Genomic DNA, 18,616 nt, shown 5'->3' with positions numbered 1-18,616 from the left:
GTAAATTCTTAGATTGCACTTTCCAAATTCTTCTCATTATGGACTGTAATAACTGTTCCAATCAAAACTGCCCATTTCCAGGGCATACTTAAAGTAATTATCTTATACTTTTTGTATGCCCTGCTAAATCCTTTTTTTAAAATAGGGGAATAGTAATATCATACATCTAATCAATCATGTATGGATTGCATTGGTGACTTGAATTTTCATTTTTTTCTTGAACACAATAGCATTGTTTCAATATCACACTTAGACATTCACTGTCTTTCCCATAATATAAATATAAAATATTCCTTTTAGCATTCTTTAATTCAATTTCATCTCACATCATTTTAATTACTTTTGTTTTTAATTTCATTCACTCTGCTGGAGGATCCTTTGGTCGTTTTCACCTCCCTCCAAAGTAATTTCTTATTTCTACTAAGGCCATGTGCAATATTTGGACAGTTGTAAATTGGTTCGGACACGACTTTGCAACTAACAACAACAAAATTTGTATCATTCAGCATATATATTCAGCATGTATTTTTTTAAATACATTCTAGGAGTTATCCTTCCAGAGGGTCCTTTATGACTTCGAAAACTTGCAAACTAATTCTCTAGGCTAATTTTTTTTATGTTCATTTCTGCTGAAAGCTATACTGTAAATTTATAAAGTTTATTGACTTTGTGTCTTAATGCCTTACCATACTTGCTATCTAATAGATGTGAAAATCAAATTGCAGTATTTTGGATTCACCACTGATTATTTTCTTGTGTCTTCAAAAACAAAAGCAACTTAAACTTCCTTTGTTTTTCTCTGAGCACATTCTCTTGATTAGGGCTAAGTAATTTGAGTCTTGGGCTTCAGGTGATGAAGTAGATACTGTTTTCTGAAAATCAAAAGGCATTTTGAATAATGTTATAAGAAGAGGAGGGGGGAAGCTGACTGATTACAGATAATGGATAATTACAGATAATGTGTTCTTTTCCAGGAAGTGTAATTGCTTATATCAGCTCTTCAAGCTCTGCATCCAGCCCTGCTTCCTGTCACAGTGAAGGCTCAGACAACAGTTTTCACTCCTCTTCTTCCCCTGTACCACCATCACCAAACAGTTCCTCCTCTGAGGGGAGCTGCAGTAGCAAGAGTAAAGAGCACTCGGATGGAAGACCAAATGGTGACCAGTTTGAGAATCACAATAAGAGAAATCAATTGAGTGGAGCAAAAAGTCATAATGGATTTGCAAGTAAGTGCTATTAGTCTTTTACAAAACACTCATTTCTGACATCATGTTTCTCAGTGCCTTTCATTTTCTCTATAACTCTCAGATTTTCCTCTTTTCTTCCCATAGTTAGCCGTTACGATTAAAGTGGTACTGATTTGTTGGAAAATTGAAGCTTTACAAATGCAGTCTATATCCTGGCTTCCAGGTGCTCTCTGGATGAACCATTGTTAGACATATCCAATGACCTATGTAACATTTTAATAGTAAATGAGACTAACAAAAGGAGGAATTTGTGACATGTGAATTGATCCTTAGATTATCTACTTTAGGTACAAGATACATTTATCTGAAGCTTGGCAACAGTGGCTTGTAGCCTATAGTATGAAATCTTCATCAGTTAATCTCTGACTTCCATTATTCTAGTTAAACTGGAGTTCTGATGCTCAAACTACCATCTATTAGGTTTACACTGCCATAAAAAGCATTTAATATGGTTAATGTTACCTTTAAAACTAGTAGCATTGTAAAGAAGCTTGAAAACAAGGAACTGATTTAAAATATAGCAGAAGAGCACTGTAAAGGTAAAGGTTCCCCTCGCACATACATGCTAGTTGTTCCCGACTATTTCAAAGCCGAAGAGCCAGCGGTGTCCAAAGACGTCTCCGTGGTCATGTGGCCGGCATGACTCAGTGTCAAAGGCACATGGAACACTTATCTTCCCACCAAAGGTGGTCCCTGTTTTTCTACTTACATTTTTTATGTGCTTTTGAACTGCTAGGTTGGCACAAGCTGGGACAAGGAACGGGAGCTCACCCCGTTACGTGGCGCTAGGGATTCGAACCGCTGAACTGAGGTTCAAATCCCTAGCGTCTTAGCCACTGAGCCACCTCATCCCAGGACTGTACTTGCACAAAACCCAAATTATTTCTTCTGAATTACTGTATTTATTGAATGTGCACAAAATATGAGACTATTTGAAAATATGAAAATATTGAAAATACATTTTAAAATAACTCAAAGTTCTACCAGTCACAATGGGTGGACTTAAGTTAGGAACGGAAAAGTATGTTTTCTAACAGACCTGATTATATTTTTGTAATATCTTATTTGTTTGTCTGCAGATTCTTAAGCTCTTGGTAACTGGTGACTCCTACACTTAATTTTTGTACTTCCTAGCTCAGAGACACCAGCCTTTGAATCTGGAACTTCTTAGGATTGCAGCACATCTGTTCTGGAATTGCACATTTGCTCCCACTGGCTTCCACCCTAATAAAGCTTTTATTAGATACAGTTATTTCTCATTTACATATTGCCTTGTATGGTGACCATTTGAAATTAAGAGTTGAAAATAAAGTATTGCAATTTATGCCATCACATTGGTCTGGGGTCACATGATCACCATTCAGGCATTTTTTATCTGCCGCAGATTTACGACCATTGTAGCTCTTGCAGTTATGTGATTGCCATTTGAAAGCTTCACAATCGGTTTCCAATAAGCAGAATTAATGGAGAATGTGTAAGTAAAATTGCAAGACATGATCACATAGTGTGTCACTTGACAGCACATAAGTGATTCACTTAATTAAGTGATTGACTTAATGAAGCAAGTAGAAGTGGTATAAGTCCGGTGCTATCATATGATTTTTCACTTGGAGTTGTTGCCAGTCCAGTTGTGGTTGGTAAGGCAGGACTACCTGTACAGTACTACGAACATGCCACAAAACAAACAATGATACTTCAGTACAATATTTTTATGACTATTTGGTTTCCACTTCTGAAATGTTAAAAATGTGTATTATATTTTATTTATTTATTTAAAATATTTATTTAGCTGCAAATCCTATAACCAATTCATTATTAGTGATGTCAGGAGTATTAGTGAAAGCACTGAATTTCCTTAATACCCATTGTAAAAAAAATCATTTAAATGAACATTTCTGTTTTCCTGAATATTTAGTTTTGCCAACTTTAATAATAACTTACTAATTTATTACTTTTTATAGGGTTGCTAATAATTCAATCTTAGAGAACAACTTTAGCTGGTTTGTTATCCAAATAATTAAATTCCATGATCAAAAGTGGAATTGTTGATTCCCTAAACCTTTGTTACTTGGAACCTGCTTGCAACATGATAATAAGTAATGATGTTTCATCAATTCATAAGTCAGCATCAGATAGCATTTTCATTTTTTTTGTTTCAATCCATCACTTGCTGCAACATTTGTGTTTATTTGATAAACCTATTGTCTTGTTTCTGAACAAAATAAATTTTCAGATGGCATTCAGATCTAATACACCTGTACTATTATTGTATTCACAATAACATGATAAGGAGTAACATTTCAGTTAATAGACCAGATGTATCAGTTTTTATTTGTCCTAAACAAGTTTTTATTCACTGAGTATTAGTTAATAATTAACCCAGATTTAACAGCAAGACACATTTACACCTTAAGATTTTGGATGCAGTTTGGAGGGCACGTGTGGCCCCAAGTTCAAACTCATCAGCAGTTTCAGTGAAATGGGGAATGGGATTTATTTCAAAGGGACTCTGCACAGATTTTTTAGAGTGCTTTTATTCCACAGCATCAAATTTAAAAACTATTTTATTTATTTATTTTATTTATTTATTATTCGAATTTATATACCGCCCTATCTCCCAAAGGACTCAGGGCGGTTTACAGGCATATAAAACATCAATATCAATATACAAATTAAAATAATCCTTAAAAAACTTATTCTAGCGCCCGAATTATTAAAAATAGAAATATAAATATCAAATATAAATATTAAAATCAATTTAAAACCCCTCTAAATTTAAAAATCTAAGCCAGTCCTGCACAGATGAATAAATGTGTCTTGAGCTCGCGACGGAAGGTTCGAAGGTCAGGAAGTTGACGGAGTCCTGGGGGGAGTTCGTTCCAGAGGGTGGGAGCCCCACAGAGAAGGCCCTTCCTGGGCGCCGCCAACCGACACTGCCTAGCTGACGGCACCCTGAGGAGTCCCTCTCTGTGAGAGCGCACGGGTCGGTGAGAGGTATCTGGTCGCAGTAGGCGGTCCCGTAGATAACCCGGCCCTATGCCATGGAGCGCTTTAAAGGTGGTCACCAAAACCTTGAAGCGCACCCGGAAGGCCACAGGTAGCCAGAGCAGCCTGCGCAGGATGGGTGTTATGCGGGAGCCACGAGGGGCTCCCTCTATCACCCGCGCAGCCGCATTCTGAACTAACTGCAGCCTCCGGATGCCCTTCAAGGGAAGCCCCATGTAGAGAGCGTTGCAGTAATCCATACTATACTATACTGCTTAATCTTACTATACTTAATACTATACTATACTTAATACATACTATACTGCTTAATCTTTTGCCGACTCCTTTACTAAAATATTTTATTGTTCTTTGAGATATGTATAATAGTGACCTGAGAAGACAGATGTACAGAATTATATTCCTTTACATTACATTACATAACAATAAATCTATCCATGCTTAATTTTCCATGTTACTATTGAGCTTTCATACTGTTGCATTTTTAGAATTTAATGGCATGGTCTTGCTGTGTAAAGTCTGTGGAGATGTTGCTTCAGGATTTCACTATGGGGTCCATGCCTGTGAAGGCTGCAAGGTAATTTTTCTAATATAAATGGCTTAAGGTAGCAATGAATAGATATGAATTTAGGAATGTGTATAATTGTTGCTGACTGATTGAAATATAATGTATGTTTTATTTGCAAAATTGCCAAATTTAAAATATTTTCATTTTCTACTAAATAAGTACCTTCAACAAAGCTATGGGTAATATTCTTTTAAGTTAAGAAGAATATTTTATGTATGTTTTATTTCATCATTTTTAATCACAACACAATTTCATAAATCTTATTTTCAAGATTAAACATGCAAGATTGTATTCATATGATATAATTGGAAACTTATGCACACACAAAAAAATCAAAACCTTAAAACAGTTGCTTATTTTTTCAGGGTTTCTTTAGAAGAAGCATTCAGCAAAATATCCAATATAAGAAGTGCCTGAAGAATAACAACTGCTCTGTAATGAGAATGAATAGAAACAGGTGTCAGCAGTGCCGATTCAAAAAATGCTTGTCAGTAGGAATGTCAAGAGATGGTATGTTTCTATATTGAGCAGTGACCTTCAGAAGGTGAATTATTGTACGTTTTGTGTTTAATTCAAATGAAAGTTTTATAAAAGTGGTAATAAAATAGAGGTTAACATTGTACTCTGCTTCCAATCGCACTGTAACCATAAAGTCACAAATATGGAAATGATGCTGGAACATGAAATATGTTCCTACAAGAGTTTGTAATCCCAGTGAGCATTTGTGAATACAGATAGTCCTCTACTTACAACAGTTTGTTTAATGACTGTTCAAAGTTACAACGGCAATGAAAAAAGTGACTTATGTCCGTTTTTCACTTATGACCATTGCAGTGTCCATACGATCACATGATCAGAATTCTGATGCTTGGCAACTTATTCAGATTTATGATGTTTACAGCATTGCAGGATCATATGATCACCTTTTGTGAACTTCTGACAACCAAAGTCAATGGGGAAACCAGATTCACTTTACAACCGTGTGACTTAACAACTGCTATGATTCACTTAGCAACTGTGGCAAGAGAGGTCGTAAAATGGGGCAAAACTCAGTTAACAACTGTCTTGCTTAGTAACAGAAATTTTGGACTCAGTTGTGGTCATAAATTGAGGACTACCAGTACAAGCAATGGAGTTACATTCACAGCGTAAGTGATATCACGATGGAGGGAATAAGTATATCAAGGCCCTATTCACAAAGTATGCTAAACTATGTTTGTGAGGAGAATGTTTACATCTCCAACTGTACAAGGCAGAATTGGCTGTCAGGTCCCCTTATATGTTTACATGTTAGATATGTAGCAATCCACTTGTATGATTTAAAACAATGGAAAAAATCTGTCCAACTCATAAATCTAGGACTAAGTGTTGTACCTCCAGACATAGCTTTTTTACATATACCTTAATGTGGTATGGTGTACAATAAAACCACTTCCAATGCTATGTAAAAAGGCTACGGAATTTCAACATAGTATATTGATTATAGAGAAAAGAGCAAATAAAAGTTATGTATATTTACAGTCTTTACTTAGTTAATTTATCAGAAAAGGTATAAGGGATCTTAATCATTGAGGAAAAATATCAGAGACTGTTTTAGACTATCACAAGGTCTTGCTATTTATCAATCACTGGAAACAATGCAAATTTCCAGACAGGGTTTTCTAAGAGGATAATTTTCAAGTAAGAAAATTCAAACTGATTATTACTTTGGCTAACTTTATTAGATGTTATTCCTGAAATATATATACTTCCAATTTAGGCTGAGCTATAAGAAAATTAGCCTGGGATCCCATAAATTAGTTTGGCTATCCTAGATCTGTTTTTTTTTTCTTTTTTTAGCGCAATGTTGTTCAATTATGGTTACTTTTAAGATATGTGAACTTCACCTCCCAGAATTTGCTACTAGCCAATTTTGGGACTTGAAGTTTATACATCTTAAAGTTGCCAAGTTTGAGGAGTACTGATTTAGAAGAATGATGAATAATAAATGGGAAGTTTCATACCATTATTAATTAATCATGGTCTGGTAACTTGATTAATTGAATTTGCAAATGACACACTAAACAAACCACAAATGTGTTGTGCAAGACCAGCAAATTAACGAACTAAAAAAATAATTACAGCAAGTATATTTACAATCTTATCGTTAGTCTGGTAGTGCTTCTAATCTTACTTTGCCCATGTATGCCTTTTTTGAATATTATCATTGCAGACAAACTAGTTTTCATTTTTCTCAAGCCAAAGTATCTCAAATACAGCCTGTCTGCCATCTTTGGATCAATTTTGGTTATTCTTAGAATTTTAGTAAATACAACCACAATACTTCCCAAACTGTGAGAAGACCTGGTTACTAAGTTTTCGCTATCTTCATTCCAAGTTGTATATTCCAAGTTGAGTCTCTCTCTTCTTTTTTCCTTGATCATGAAAATAATGCTTGCATTCCTGCCTACATCGTTGAGAAAAAAAATAGCTTATTCTTATTTTATAAGTTATTTCAATGCTATATTAATAACACAGCTTTCTGGACAACACCTAAGCTATATTAAGAAAAGGAAATAAAGTACAATAAAGTACAAAACAATACAAAACAATAAAGTACAAAAAATAATATGGGAAAAGGAAAGAGAGGATGCTTGTAAAAGTCAGCATCCTTTCCAAAAGCCTTTTCTGTCCAGAAGCAGCATAAATGTGCAATTTGCTTTTTGAGGGAAAAAGAACTTTAAAAACTTAACCTCATTCTTTTCATTACAATTGAAAACACTGCTTGGGCGGTGTATGAATTCTCTTCTATTCCATGTGGTATCTCACATTTGAGAAAAATGCATCTTTAGAATTTCATGTCCCAGAACTAGTAGGGTAGTCTTTTGGTCCTTGTTAACAATTTTGCTGTCAAGTAGATCCTGTGTTTAATCAATAGTGTGATTTCTTAAGGAAGAATGCAATGGCATTCTTATTAAAATTTGCTATAATGTAAAACTGAAGTCTCTTTCTGTCTTCCTTATAGCTGTTCGATTTGGCCGAATTCCTAAACGAGAGAAGCAGAGGATGATAATTGAAATGCAAAGTGCCATGAAAACTATGATGAATACACAGTTCAGTGATCGCTTGCCCAGTGAAGCATTAAAAGATAGCCAGGAAGCATTGCTCTTAGTACCTCAGGAACAGCTGAACTCCAAACTAAAGCAAGAAGAAATAACTGCCAAAAGGCCCGTTTTGCCTTCTCCCCTTCCTCCTCCACTATGTCCTGCTTTTCCTCTGCCCTCTGACATTGCCAAGGAAGAAGTGATTGGCATGGTGACTAGTGCCCACAAAGATACATTTATGTACAATCAAGAACAATTAGAAGATCGTACCACTGTTTTGCAGCCTCCAAATGGGGAAACAAATGTTAAATATTTGGAGCAATACAATTCTGGTGGTGAAGCTGATCATGGTAGCATAAGCAGTGTGCTTCAAAATGGGAATGTTAAACATATAAAGTATAAAGGGCAAAACAATATGCACTATCCAAGTGGGTATAATCTTTGCTTCCATTCTATGAACTTCACCAGTGGATTTACCACAAAAGGGTATAATAAAATGCTCGAAAATGGCTTTTCTTCTATCAAATCTCTGAATGCGTATTCCTGCAGCACTGGAGGCAAAATGCATCTGGTATTACAACTATTAAATACTTCAGTCGTCATAAACTTAAATTAGTCACATAGTCCTGGGAACAATAATGCAGTAGAGTATACAGGTAATCCTCTAGGTATGACCAGTCACTTAGCAATTGTTTGAAGTTACAACATCTCCCACAATCATGTCTTTATGACTGATCACAGGGACACTGCAGTGTTGACCCCCTCCACTCTTCCCATCAGGCCTTGTGCCTCCTTCCCACCCCATAGTTACCACTGATTACATCATTCCACCAATTGATTTTACCATAGAAGCAGACATCATTATCCAAGCAGCCATAATGAAACAGTCCCCTAATCACCCCAGCAGGTGACTTCCCTCCCAGGGATTTCTTTCCCTACTGTGACAGCAGTTCCCACAGACTTTGCCTTTCCTCCTAATTAGCCTCCTGCCTGCACTACTCAAGACCCAGGTCCTACCTATCTGCAATATCCAGGAACTTCATCCCACTATCCAAGGGGCTACCAGTTCAAAAGAAAGATAACAATCTGCCAGAGTCTACATGAGACGCAGAAGATACATTCACACACACAAACCTCAAATATTCCTTCTTGCAATCTCCAAAGGAAGGCATATGTTTTTGTTTGTGTGTGTGTGTGCCACCCTCTCAAAGAAGCTTTGATCCTATTCTTCCATTGTTTAAAGAAGGGGACGAGAGTTTGGAAGGTCTTCCAAAGAGAAAGGAAAGGAAAGCTCAAAATGCCCCTGAAACTCCAAGGATGTGAAGCAGTCACCTTCACAAAGCCCTGAACATCTGGAAAACTTCAGCCCAGCAGTCTTATTTTATTTCTTTTTTATTTATTTATTTGGTCAAGCATGTATTTTATGACATACAAGTGTATACATAATTATAAATACATGTAAAGAATACGAATAAAAAAACATTAGGACAGGGACTGTAGGCACACTGGTGCGCTTATGCATGCCCCTTGACCTCTTGACTTGACTTGTTTTGACCTGCCCTGTCAACTGATATTTGCCATTTTTTCTTCCCAAATTATCCAGCCTGACCCTTTAAGAAGAGGAAGACAGAGGAAATGGCTAAAACCAGCCCTCAGCTCTAGCGTCTTAAAATGCCCCTTTTCCCATGCTCCTGGACAGGATTGAGGCATTACTGCTGGCTTCAGAAAGAATAAAAGAACTGCGCTCACTTTTCTAAAACTATTCTCTAAATATGGCTCCTAAGCCTGATAATTCTAAGATGTTTCAGGTTGACTTTCAAAGGGTAAAACCATCAAGCATAATTCACAATTAGAGGACATTGGCTTCAATAGAAGAAGCCCTTTCCATTGAAATGGAAGCAGCCATGCCAAGAGAAGAGTTTGCAGAAAAGAAAAATGCTAAAACTTTTGTTTTTTGAATTGGGGCTTTGAGAGGCTGTATTCTTTTTGCAGAGCCTTAAAAAGAGAAGGCAGTTCTTACCCACCCCCTCTCTGAAGCCAACTCCAGTGGTTATTATGTGAACCCTATAATCGTTAAGCCAATCCATTTTTGCCAATCCATTTTTTGCTGGAAACTGAAAGTAAACACCCATTTCTGGCAAAAAAAAATGTGATTGTGGGATGCTGCAAACACCCATAAGTGCAGGCCAGTTGCTAGATGTCCAAAACGTGATTATGTAAATTTCATTCCTTTTTCTGGATTCATCATAAATCGAAACAGTTGCTAAGTGATCAGTTGTAGTTTGAGGACTCCCTGTAGTTGGAATATTAACACAGTTGAAGAAAATTTTCAGCTGTGAAGACACTTTAGGGTGAACAAATTCCTTCCCTCTTTTTTTTTTTTTTAAAAAATACCTGTATGAATTCAATTGGAAGAGGGGACAAGTATTAGCTAATTACTAATTATACTGTGATTTTTTGTGTAAATGTGTGTCAGTTAAACAAACGGAATAGTGATCACTCCTATAGTATTTTCACTTGAAGCTGAAAGTACATTCTCTGTGATTCTTTCACATTGTTTGTGCTATATTTTATAAATGGCATAGAAATTATGAGCAGAAATGTGCATGTAAGCAATTCAAACATTTTAAGCCTTAACAATTTTTTTAAGCCTTAAAGTGAAGTGGGAAAAAAATAAGATTACAGTAATGCACAAAATTACAGTCAAGGTTATAAAGTTTTTTTCTGGATAGCCAGTGTAATGGAATTTTCTGGAAAGCCAGTGCCTACCAATTGCACTAGATGGGAATAAAATTATCATAGCCATTCCAAAGTTGTAATGCAAAGATACACTGCAAATGTAACTTTACAAGTATAAAATATTATGGGAAATGGACTTTAAAGTAGGTGCTCATACTCAGTTTTTTTTAAAGAAAGGTTATAGTATGTTGTTGACAAGAAGTAACTTAATTTTAATTAGATTCTAATATTTTTTGGAACATACTCTCTAGCATTTTTAATTATGAACTGTTTTAATTATGAATAATTGTGTTATATTTGAAGACATTGCCAGTTTCATAGTTTTTGAAAAGAAAAATTGTTCAGAGTAGCATTTTGATTCCATATCTGTGTAAATATCTAGGTTTGCCCAATGAATAAGACTCCTTTTGTGGATCCAGATAAGTCTGGTCAGGAAGTCTGGGAAGAATTTTCCATGAGCTTTACCCCTGCAGTAAAGGAAGTAGTGGAATTTGCCAAGCGTGTTCCAGGTTTCCGAGATCTTTCCCAACATGACCAAATAAACCTTCTAAAGGCTGGAACCTTTGAGGTGAATATTTCCTTTTTATTTCTTTTTATTTCTATCAATTAAAATTGATAAAATGAGTGCAGTTATTTTGATACATTTGGCATGTAACTGCTGTAGTTGGGGAAATGTGGCAAAAATTGCCTCTTTATGTAATTGTAGATTGTATAATTTACTTGGAAATTTCATCCTGTCTTCTCATTCATTTTGAAAAGTTTTGCACTCACCTTTTTTGCTGTATCCAAATTGGTATATCTCTGTGTAGCATCTGCCAAGTCAGTTTCCCTGGCTAGTGGTATCTATTGTCTAAAGCAGGAGTGGCCCTTTTATGACTTGTGGACTTCAACTCCCAGAATTTCTGAGCAGGCCTTGCTGAGCAATGTTGGCTTAGGAATTCTGGGAGTTGTAGTCCACAAGTCATGAAGGGGAATAGTTCCCCCACCTCTGACCTAAAGGGACCCCATACTTCTGTCCACAAATGAAATCCAAAGCTGTCTGACTGTATTCAGTCTTGCCTTTTGGAAAGAGTTACATAAGAAATCTTGTATTTAAGAAATGCCAATTATCCTCTTTTTTTTTGCCTCATCTTTCTTAGAAAAAGAAAGATATTACTTTTGACCTCTGTTGCTTAAAAAAAGTTTTAAATATTAGTGCTAAGTAACATTCTCCATCTCCTTCAAGGCTGTATGCAGTGGAGGTCAGTCTGCTTATACCAATGTTTTTGACAGCCCCCTGTGGAATTTTTAGAAGATATTGCATTGTAATTTAAAACCATTTTATATCCTCAGTATAAGAGTCACTTTTTGTGAGATGGACAGCCATATAAATTTGATAACTAAATAAAACGCCAATAAAAATACCAAAGCCAAGTGAGGATATCTCCATATCTCCAAACTCTATTTTTTTTTGCCTATAACCTGTCCTGTTTTTAAATTATATAAGTAGTTGCTGAGAATTTTTTTAAAGCCTGTGATTAATAATATCTTTAGTAAATTGTAAGAAAGCCTTTTTAAACAAACAAATGGAAAATATAAATTGTATAGAATAGTAATCTTTTGTGTGGGGACTATTTTAGAATTAAATATTCAGGATATATCTCACTACTTCATTGCTTTTAGGCTCAAACAGAGAAATCATTCTTGAACAGGATAATGGTTGGATGGGAGAGATTGAAAATCTGGAAAGTAAAATCCCGGAAGGCAGTATATTAGATCACCTCCCTTTAATTTCAAGACAAGTCACCAAGAATTTACCTTGGCTCAGAGAAGATTTATCTTCAATTTTATGAGCTGTCAAACTTTAAAGATTCTATATGAACTGAGTATAGATTTACATGAGAGCTTTTCTCCCTAAATTTTCTTTTGACCAGGTACTAATGGTACGGTTTGCATCTCTATTTGATGCAAAAGATCGTACTGTCACTTTTCTTAGTGGGAAGAAGTACAGTTTGGATGATCTACGTACCATGGGAGCTGGTGATCTGCTGAACTCCATGTTTGAGTTTAGTGAGAAGCTAAATGCACTCAACCTTAGTGATGAAGAAATGAGTTTGTTTACAGCGGTGGTCCTTGTATCTGCTGGTAAGAAACCAAAATGAACCTTTATACATAGCAAAAATTAAAATATCTTTTGTCTTTTCAGAATATATGAAATCTGGTTTGGGGGTTGGATCCCCTACTCCCCCTCCCCTGGGTTTCTTCGTATTGTTTAACAAATAAGCTTATATTTGAAATTTATCTTTCAGTATTTTATCTCTTCTGGAGAGCCTCACTAATAGTCAGTTCCTTTATCTTTTATATACTTGGTTTGCACAAAAAGAAATAAGAACCAGATTTTTTTTCCAGCAGTAGCTACATTTGGGGCTGATTTGAAGCTTAGCCAAAGTTGCCATTTTTTCAGTAGTGATGCAATATTTCCTACTTTATTAGGAATGTATTTTTATTTTTCAGCTGTTTTTACATATGTAAGATTTGGAGGAAGGGATTTTTTGCAGTTCACTTTAGTTCAATATTCTTTCTCTTGTGAACTTCTAAAGACAATATGCTATTGAATTTTAAAATAAAATATATATCTATGTCTGTGTGTTTGTGTGTGTGTGTGTGTGTAAACAACAATGTTGCATGTTCTGATCCATATTGGAATTGGAATATTACACTAGGAAATGTAATTTTGAATTGTCATGCAGTCTGATCTATGATAATTAATTTTAGTTACTGAAGTGCAATAAAACAAGTAAAATGAATAATGTCCTTGGTATGTGCAAAAATATATTTTCTCAGTCCACTTACTATGAATTCTTTATCACGCAAACAAACAGAATTTTTCATTGTGAAATAAATCATAAGATAACATAGGAGGGGAGTGGACAGCCAAACATGTACTCTCTTATTCTTCTGGGGGGCAAGGAAAAGTATTCTGAAGTCACACTCACTCAAACAAACACTATAGAAAATCCTAATTTGTTAAGACTGTTCATCTTACATTCCTGATTATGTTAGGATCCTTGCCCAGTACCCTAAATATTCATGTTAACTGTACACTCTAGCCACTCAAAATTGTTCTTTTCCTCAATACAGTACTATCAGAACCTTTTTTTTACTTTACTGTCACTCTGATCTCTGAGATGTTCTAATATGTGTGTACTTGTTACTTTGCTCAAAAAGAGAAGTAAAGATTCATCTAAATATCCAAGCTTGGATCACAAGCTCAGTTGTCATTATCTATGCCGAATGTATTTGCCTACCTCAGAGTGCCCCTCCATCTTTCATTATAAATTAAGGACATAGCTTGTCAAATTGATACGTACTTAAAATGAGCATGTTAATTTATATTGGCTTGACCTGTAGTGGTTATGATTTACCTCGTTTGAGTATCATTTGAGTATCATTTATACTTCACACCAGAACAACTAGACACAAGAACAGTTTTTTCCCGAAGGCCATCACTCTGCTAAACAAATAATTCCATCAACTGAATCTGCACTACTATTAATCGTCTCATAGTTCCCATCACCAATCTCTTTCCACTTATGACTGTATGACTATAACTTGTTTCCTTATGATTTATATTGATATATTGACCATCAATTGTGTTGTAAATGTTGTACCTTGATGAACGTATCTTTTCTTTTATGTACACTGAGAGCATATGCACCAAGACAAATTCCTTGTGCGTCCAATCACACTTGGCCAATAAAATTCTATTCTACTGTATTTAATTGCTTTGATGAATATCTGGGTACTTTGTAGAACTTTATATAATGTGTTTAACAATTTAAGTTGCAAACTAATAACTGTCTCCCTCCCATTGTTTATCTTTCATTTAGAACGATCAGGAATAGAGAATGTCAATTCTGTGGAAGCACTGCAAGAAATATTGATCCGTGCACTCAGAACTTTGATCACAAAAAATCATCCAAACGAAGCCTCTATATTTACAAAACTACTTTTGAAACTGCCTGACCTGCGTTCCTTAAATAACATGCACTCTGAAGAACTACTAGCCTTTAAAGTTCATCCATAGGCTTTTAGCTCCTACTTATATACTTGATTTACCTAAAATTAATTGTTTTTATTTTGTGCTAAAATGTTTGTTTATATTTGTACATGCTTCTGTGAAGGATTTGTATAATAGTGAAATGATTATTGCAGTAAATGCGTCAGGGAGATCCTTATTTCACCACTGACAAAATGGCCGCAGATTTCTTCTTGATTATCCAAAACAGTTCCATTTGCCAAAAATCTGAAGAAATTACACTAAATATTATAGATGCTGACTTCTTTGTCTTTACAGAAAATATTTAATTTTCCTAAAGAAGAATACCCACTGGCTACAAATGGAAAGCAGCATTTTGAATAAATGAAGCAAGGCTACATTGATTCAGCTCATCCTTAAGTAGATACCTTGTTATATGAGGAAGTTTTAAAAAACTGTTTCTGATTACACTATGAATAATTTATAAAAGAATCAGTGTATATTAATTTGTTCACTTTAGTATAAAATTAAACATTTATCTCTGTACATGTTTATGTGTGCATATGCACACACACACATAATGTGAACAAAGATGGATATATTATTAGTTTATAAACTTCATAATTATATAAGTATATAAATATAAACAACTTCATAATATTTTCAGCTACGAAGACGTTAAAAGAGGATTATCCATATGAATGCATTTGGTTCTATACAGTTGAAGTAAGTATATTAAAAGTTTAGAGACTCCCAAATTAGTATGTTGATTTGCTGAATTTGTTAATGTTGGACATTTAAAACAATATAAGTGAAGAGATAAATAGATCAAATTTAAACATTATTGAGAATTTAGGGCTTTTTCCTAAAAAAATTTGCCTTTAATATTGTATGCATCTATAGTAGTAGGCATTTAAAGTTAGTGATCAGCCTTGCTAGTTTTTCTGTAAAGTTTCCATGGAGAATCATGAAAAGTGTCAAGAAAACTACCGTATATACTCGAGTATAAGCCGAGTTTTTCAGCACGTTTTTTGTGCTGAAAAACGTCCCCTCGGCTTATACTCGAGTATATACGGCTTATACTCGAGTTTTTTTTTTTTTCCTTTTTTTCACATTATACCGGCCGGCGCGAACTTGGCGGGCTTTTGCTTTAGCGCGGGGAAGCCCTGCCGGTGCAGTGAGAGGGCGGGGCGGGGGAGCCGCCAGCCTTCTCGGCCGAGGGAGGGAGGGTTTCGCCGACCGGTAGGTGCCTCATTTCCCACCCTCGGCTTATACTCGAGTCCCCAGTTTACCCCAGTTTTTTGGGGTAAAATTGGGGACCTCGGCTTATACTCGGATCGGCTTATATTCGAGTATATACGGTATGTTATACCTTCATTGCATATTGGGTATACTGTGAATCATGTAAGCTACGTATATATGCAAGTTGAATGCTACATAATCAGTCTTGTAACATGAGTGGGACTATTAAAGTCAGTTTTGTTATATCTCCAAAGGTTTTTCAAAACTGATCTAGGTTGTCTGATGTCTGTGAAGTTCTGTTAATTTCATGACTTTTTAAATGCCAGTGATAAATTCCTAAGCCAGGATTTGCTGTATCTTCTGTTGCATTTTTCAAATTAATGTATTAACTCCTTCATGCTGTTCATCGTGTGAAAATATTTTAGTTGGAGATTTTCCAAAATATGACTTTTGAAAATGCATTGATATTTCATGTAGTTATTTAGTACTTAACACATCTCAAACTTTCTATAACTTTATGTGAAAAATTACAATATCATAGTTGATACATAATTTTTTAGGGCAATGCATCATTAAGTATAAAAAAATTTTGCTTGCAAGCTTATTATATAGCATTATTTGATTTATATTAATTTCTGTGACTTTGCTAGACATCAAATCTCTATTTTTGTTAAATTCAAGCAGCTATTGGGATGTCAAAAATCCAAAGATAAATTAGTCATTTCACATCATTTTTTTAAAAAAAATAGAGGCAAATTACTTGATTCTAGATTTTCACATGCAATGTTTTTCTCTGGAAGGAAAGTGTTGCTTGAACTTTTGTGAACAATTGCTTATGTTTCAAATAATCAATTTGCCAAATACATATGTAGGTTAGAAAAATACCCTATAAAATAAACTTGTACAATTTCAGCTTAAGCTTGATTTTATTCACTGAAGAAAAAATCCTTCTGTTTCTCTAGAAACAAGATGTAGATTTGAATTCACCTTCTGTCTCAAGTCTGGAACTTTAAGCGCAGTACTTACATTATGCTATAAAATTAAAACTGTGGCCTCCACTCTTCCTTTGTCTTGACAGAATAATGTCTGGAGGCTCCCAATCACCCAGGTCATGGTTGTCCCAAAGATGCCTTTCAAAAAAGCAGCTGGATTTTCTTGCTTTTTCTCCCCCTGAAAATATTTCATTTCTCATCCAAGAAGCTGAAGAACTGAAGAGGCTTCTTGGATGAAAAGCGAAAATTTACAAGGAAAAAAACAAGAAAGTTCAGATGCCTTTTGAAAAACCACCTTTGGGACAATGGGAACAGCTTTGCAGTGGCTTTTATCAATATTCATACAATAATGAAATTGAACAGGGTGATAAGCCATTGCATAATTTCCCCTGACTTTTGCCAAATACTATGTGAGGGGGAGGAACAGTCCTTATGTCGAATGTGACCTAAGGTTTAAGCTTTTGAATTTTAACTAAAGAAGCTGTGTAATGTAAATTCTGCTTTACTGTGGTCATGGGTTATATTCTACTTAAAATACTGAGAAATATGTCAAACTTTCGAATACTGTTGATGGGCATTGTTGAGGGAATAAAAAAATGTACTGTATGAGATAAAATGATTTTTTAAAAATGGCTTTACTTGTTTAAAAATATTAAATATGGGCATTATGATGACAAAGCAGTTTTCTTATGATTATGTGTCCTCTTTTCAAAATTAAAACTGAAACCTGAAGAAGGAAGATCCCATCTCTTGGGCCAATGCAGGGGTGAAATGCACCCAGTTCAGACCAGATCGCATGATCCGGTAGCAATGGGGGCGGGTAGTTCGGAGAACCAGTAGCAAAAATCCCTGCCCTCCCCCACACCGCCCATGCCTCGCTGTTTGTCTTCTTTGTCCCTGAAGCTCTCGGTGGTAATATAGCTGCAAACGGCCTTAAATGACTGCCACGGTGCTTCAAAGAGCCGCACTACAGCTGATCAGCGCTTTGGCGGCTAGTAGACCAGTTCCTATATTTTTAAAGAAGGTAGATTGGTGCCTCCCCAAAAAAGGCAATTGTTAGACCGGTATTTATAAAGAAGATAGACTGGTTCCTCCAAAAAAAAGGTAATTTATAGACCGGTGCCTCTATTTTTAAAGAAGGTAGACTGGTGCGCTCCCAAGTTTTGTATACTTTATTATTTTTATTATTTTTTATTATTGGCCATGCCCATTCAGTCACCTGACCACCAAGCTACACCCACCAATTAAGCCACACCCAGAGAACCAGAAAATTTTTAGATTTCACCCCTGGGCCAATGTCTTGTGAGTTTTTATTACTTAGAACATTTATTTATTTAATATACATCTACAATATAGTGCCTCGCATACAGTTCCTTCCTAAAGCATTTTACATTAAAGCAATATAAATATTGATTAAGGGAAAGACAGTAAAAACATAACATTCAGATAGGAAAGGCCTGAGCAAACAGCACTTCAACAGATTTTATTCTCCAGTGTTAATATCCCATCTCAAATGGGATATTGACCAAATCTGGGCAGACAACAGATAAAACATTTAAGTGTAAAAAAGGAAGCATAAAGTAAAAGCAAACAAATGAGACATTTAAGAACAACTTGCTGAAAGCATGTTCAAACAGAAATAGTTTTTAACTTCTTTCGTAAATTAAAAACAATTTGTGGCTATCTGTACTGCAGGGGGAAAAGTATTCCAAAAAGTGGAATCT

At 35.3% G+C, this 18,616-nt stretch overlaps 1 protein-coding gene across 6 annotated transcripts in view; it reads left to right on the top strand.

Moving 5' to 3' along the window:
• The window catches only part of NR1D2 (nuclear receptor subfamily 1 group D member 2), a 29,161-nt gene extending 11,597 nt beyond the window's left edge, over nt 1-17,564 (top strand). For 2 of the 6 annotated variants that reach the window (XM_058181572.1, XM_058181571.1), the window contains 7 exons: nt 975-1,226; nt 4,739-4,827; nt 5,184-5,328; nt 7,823-8,472; nt 11,023-11,208; nt 12,554-12,764; nt 14,510-17,564. In XM_058181572.1, coding sequence (XP_058037555.1) covers nt 4,750-4,827; nt 5,184-5,328; nt 7,823-8,472; nt 11,023-11,208; nt 12,554-12,764; nt 14,510-14,706 — 1,467 coding nt within the window. In that variant the 5' untranslated portion in view covers nt 975-1,226; nt 4,739-4,749 and the 3' untranslated portion in view covers nt 14,707-17,564. The remainder of the gene's footprint in view (nt 1-974; nt 1,227-4,738; nt 4,828-5,183; nt 5,329-7,822; nt 8,473-11,022; nt 11,209-12,553; nt 12,765-14,509) is intronic. The other 4 variants (XR_009154956.1, XR_009154957.1, XM_058181573.1 and 1 more) reach the window with 4 other exon arrangements.
• Nucleotides 17,565-18,616: the final 1,052 nt, after the last annotated feature.

Source organism: Ahaetulla prasina, chromosome 4, assembly GCF_028640845.1.
Source record: "Ahaetulla prasina isolate Xishuangbanna chromosome 4, ASM2864084v1, whole genome shotgun sequence".
NCBI lineage: Eukaryota > Metazoa > Chordata > Lepidosauria > Squamata > Colubridae > Ahaetulla > Ahaetulla prasina.
Note: the sequence above shows the minus strand (reverse complement) of the source record. Positions and strands in the feature narration are given on the sequence as shown.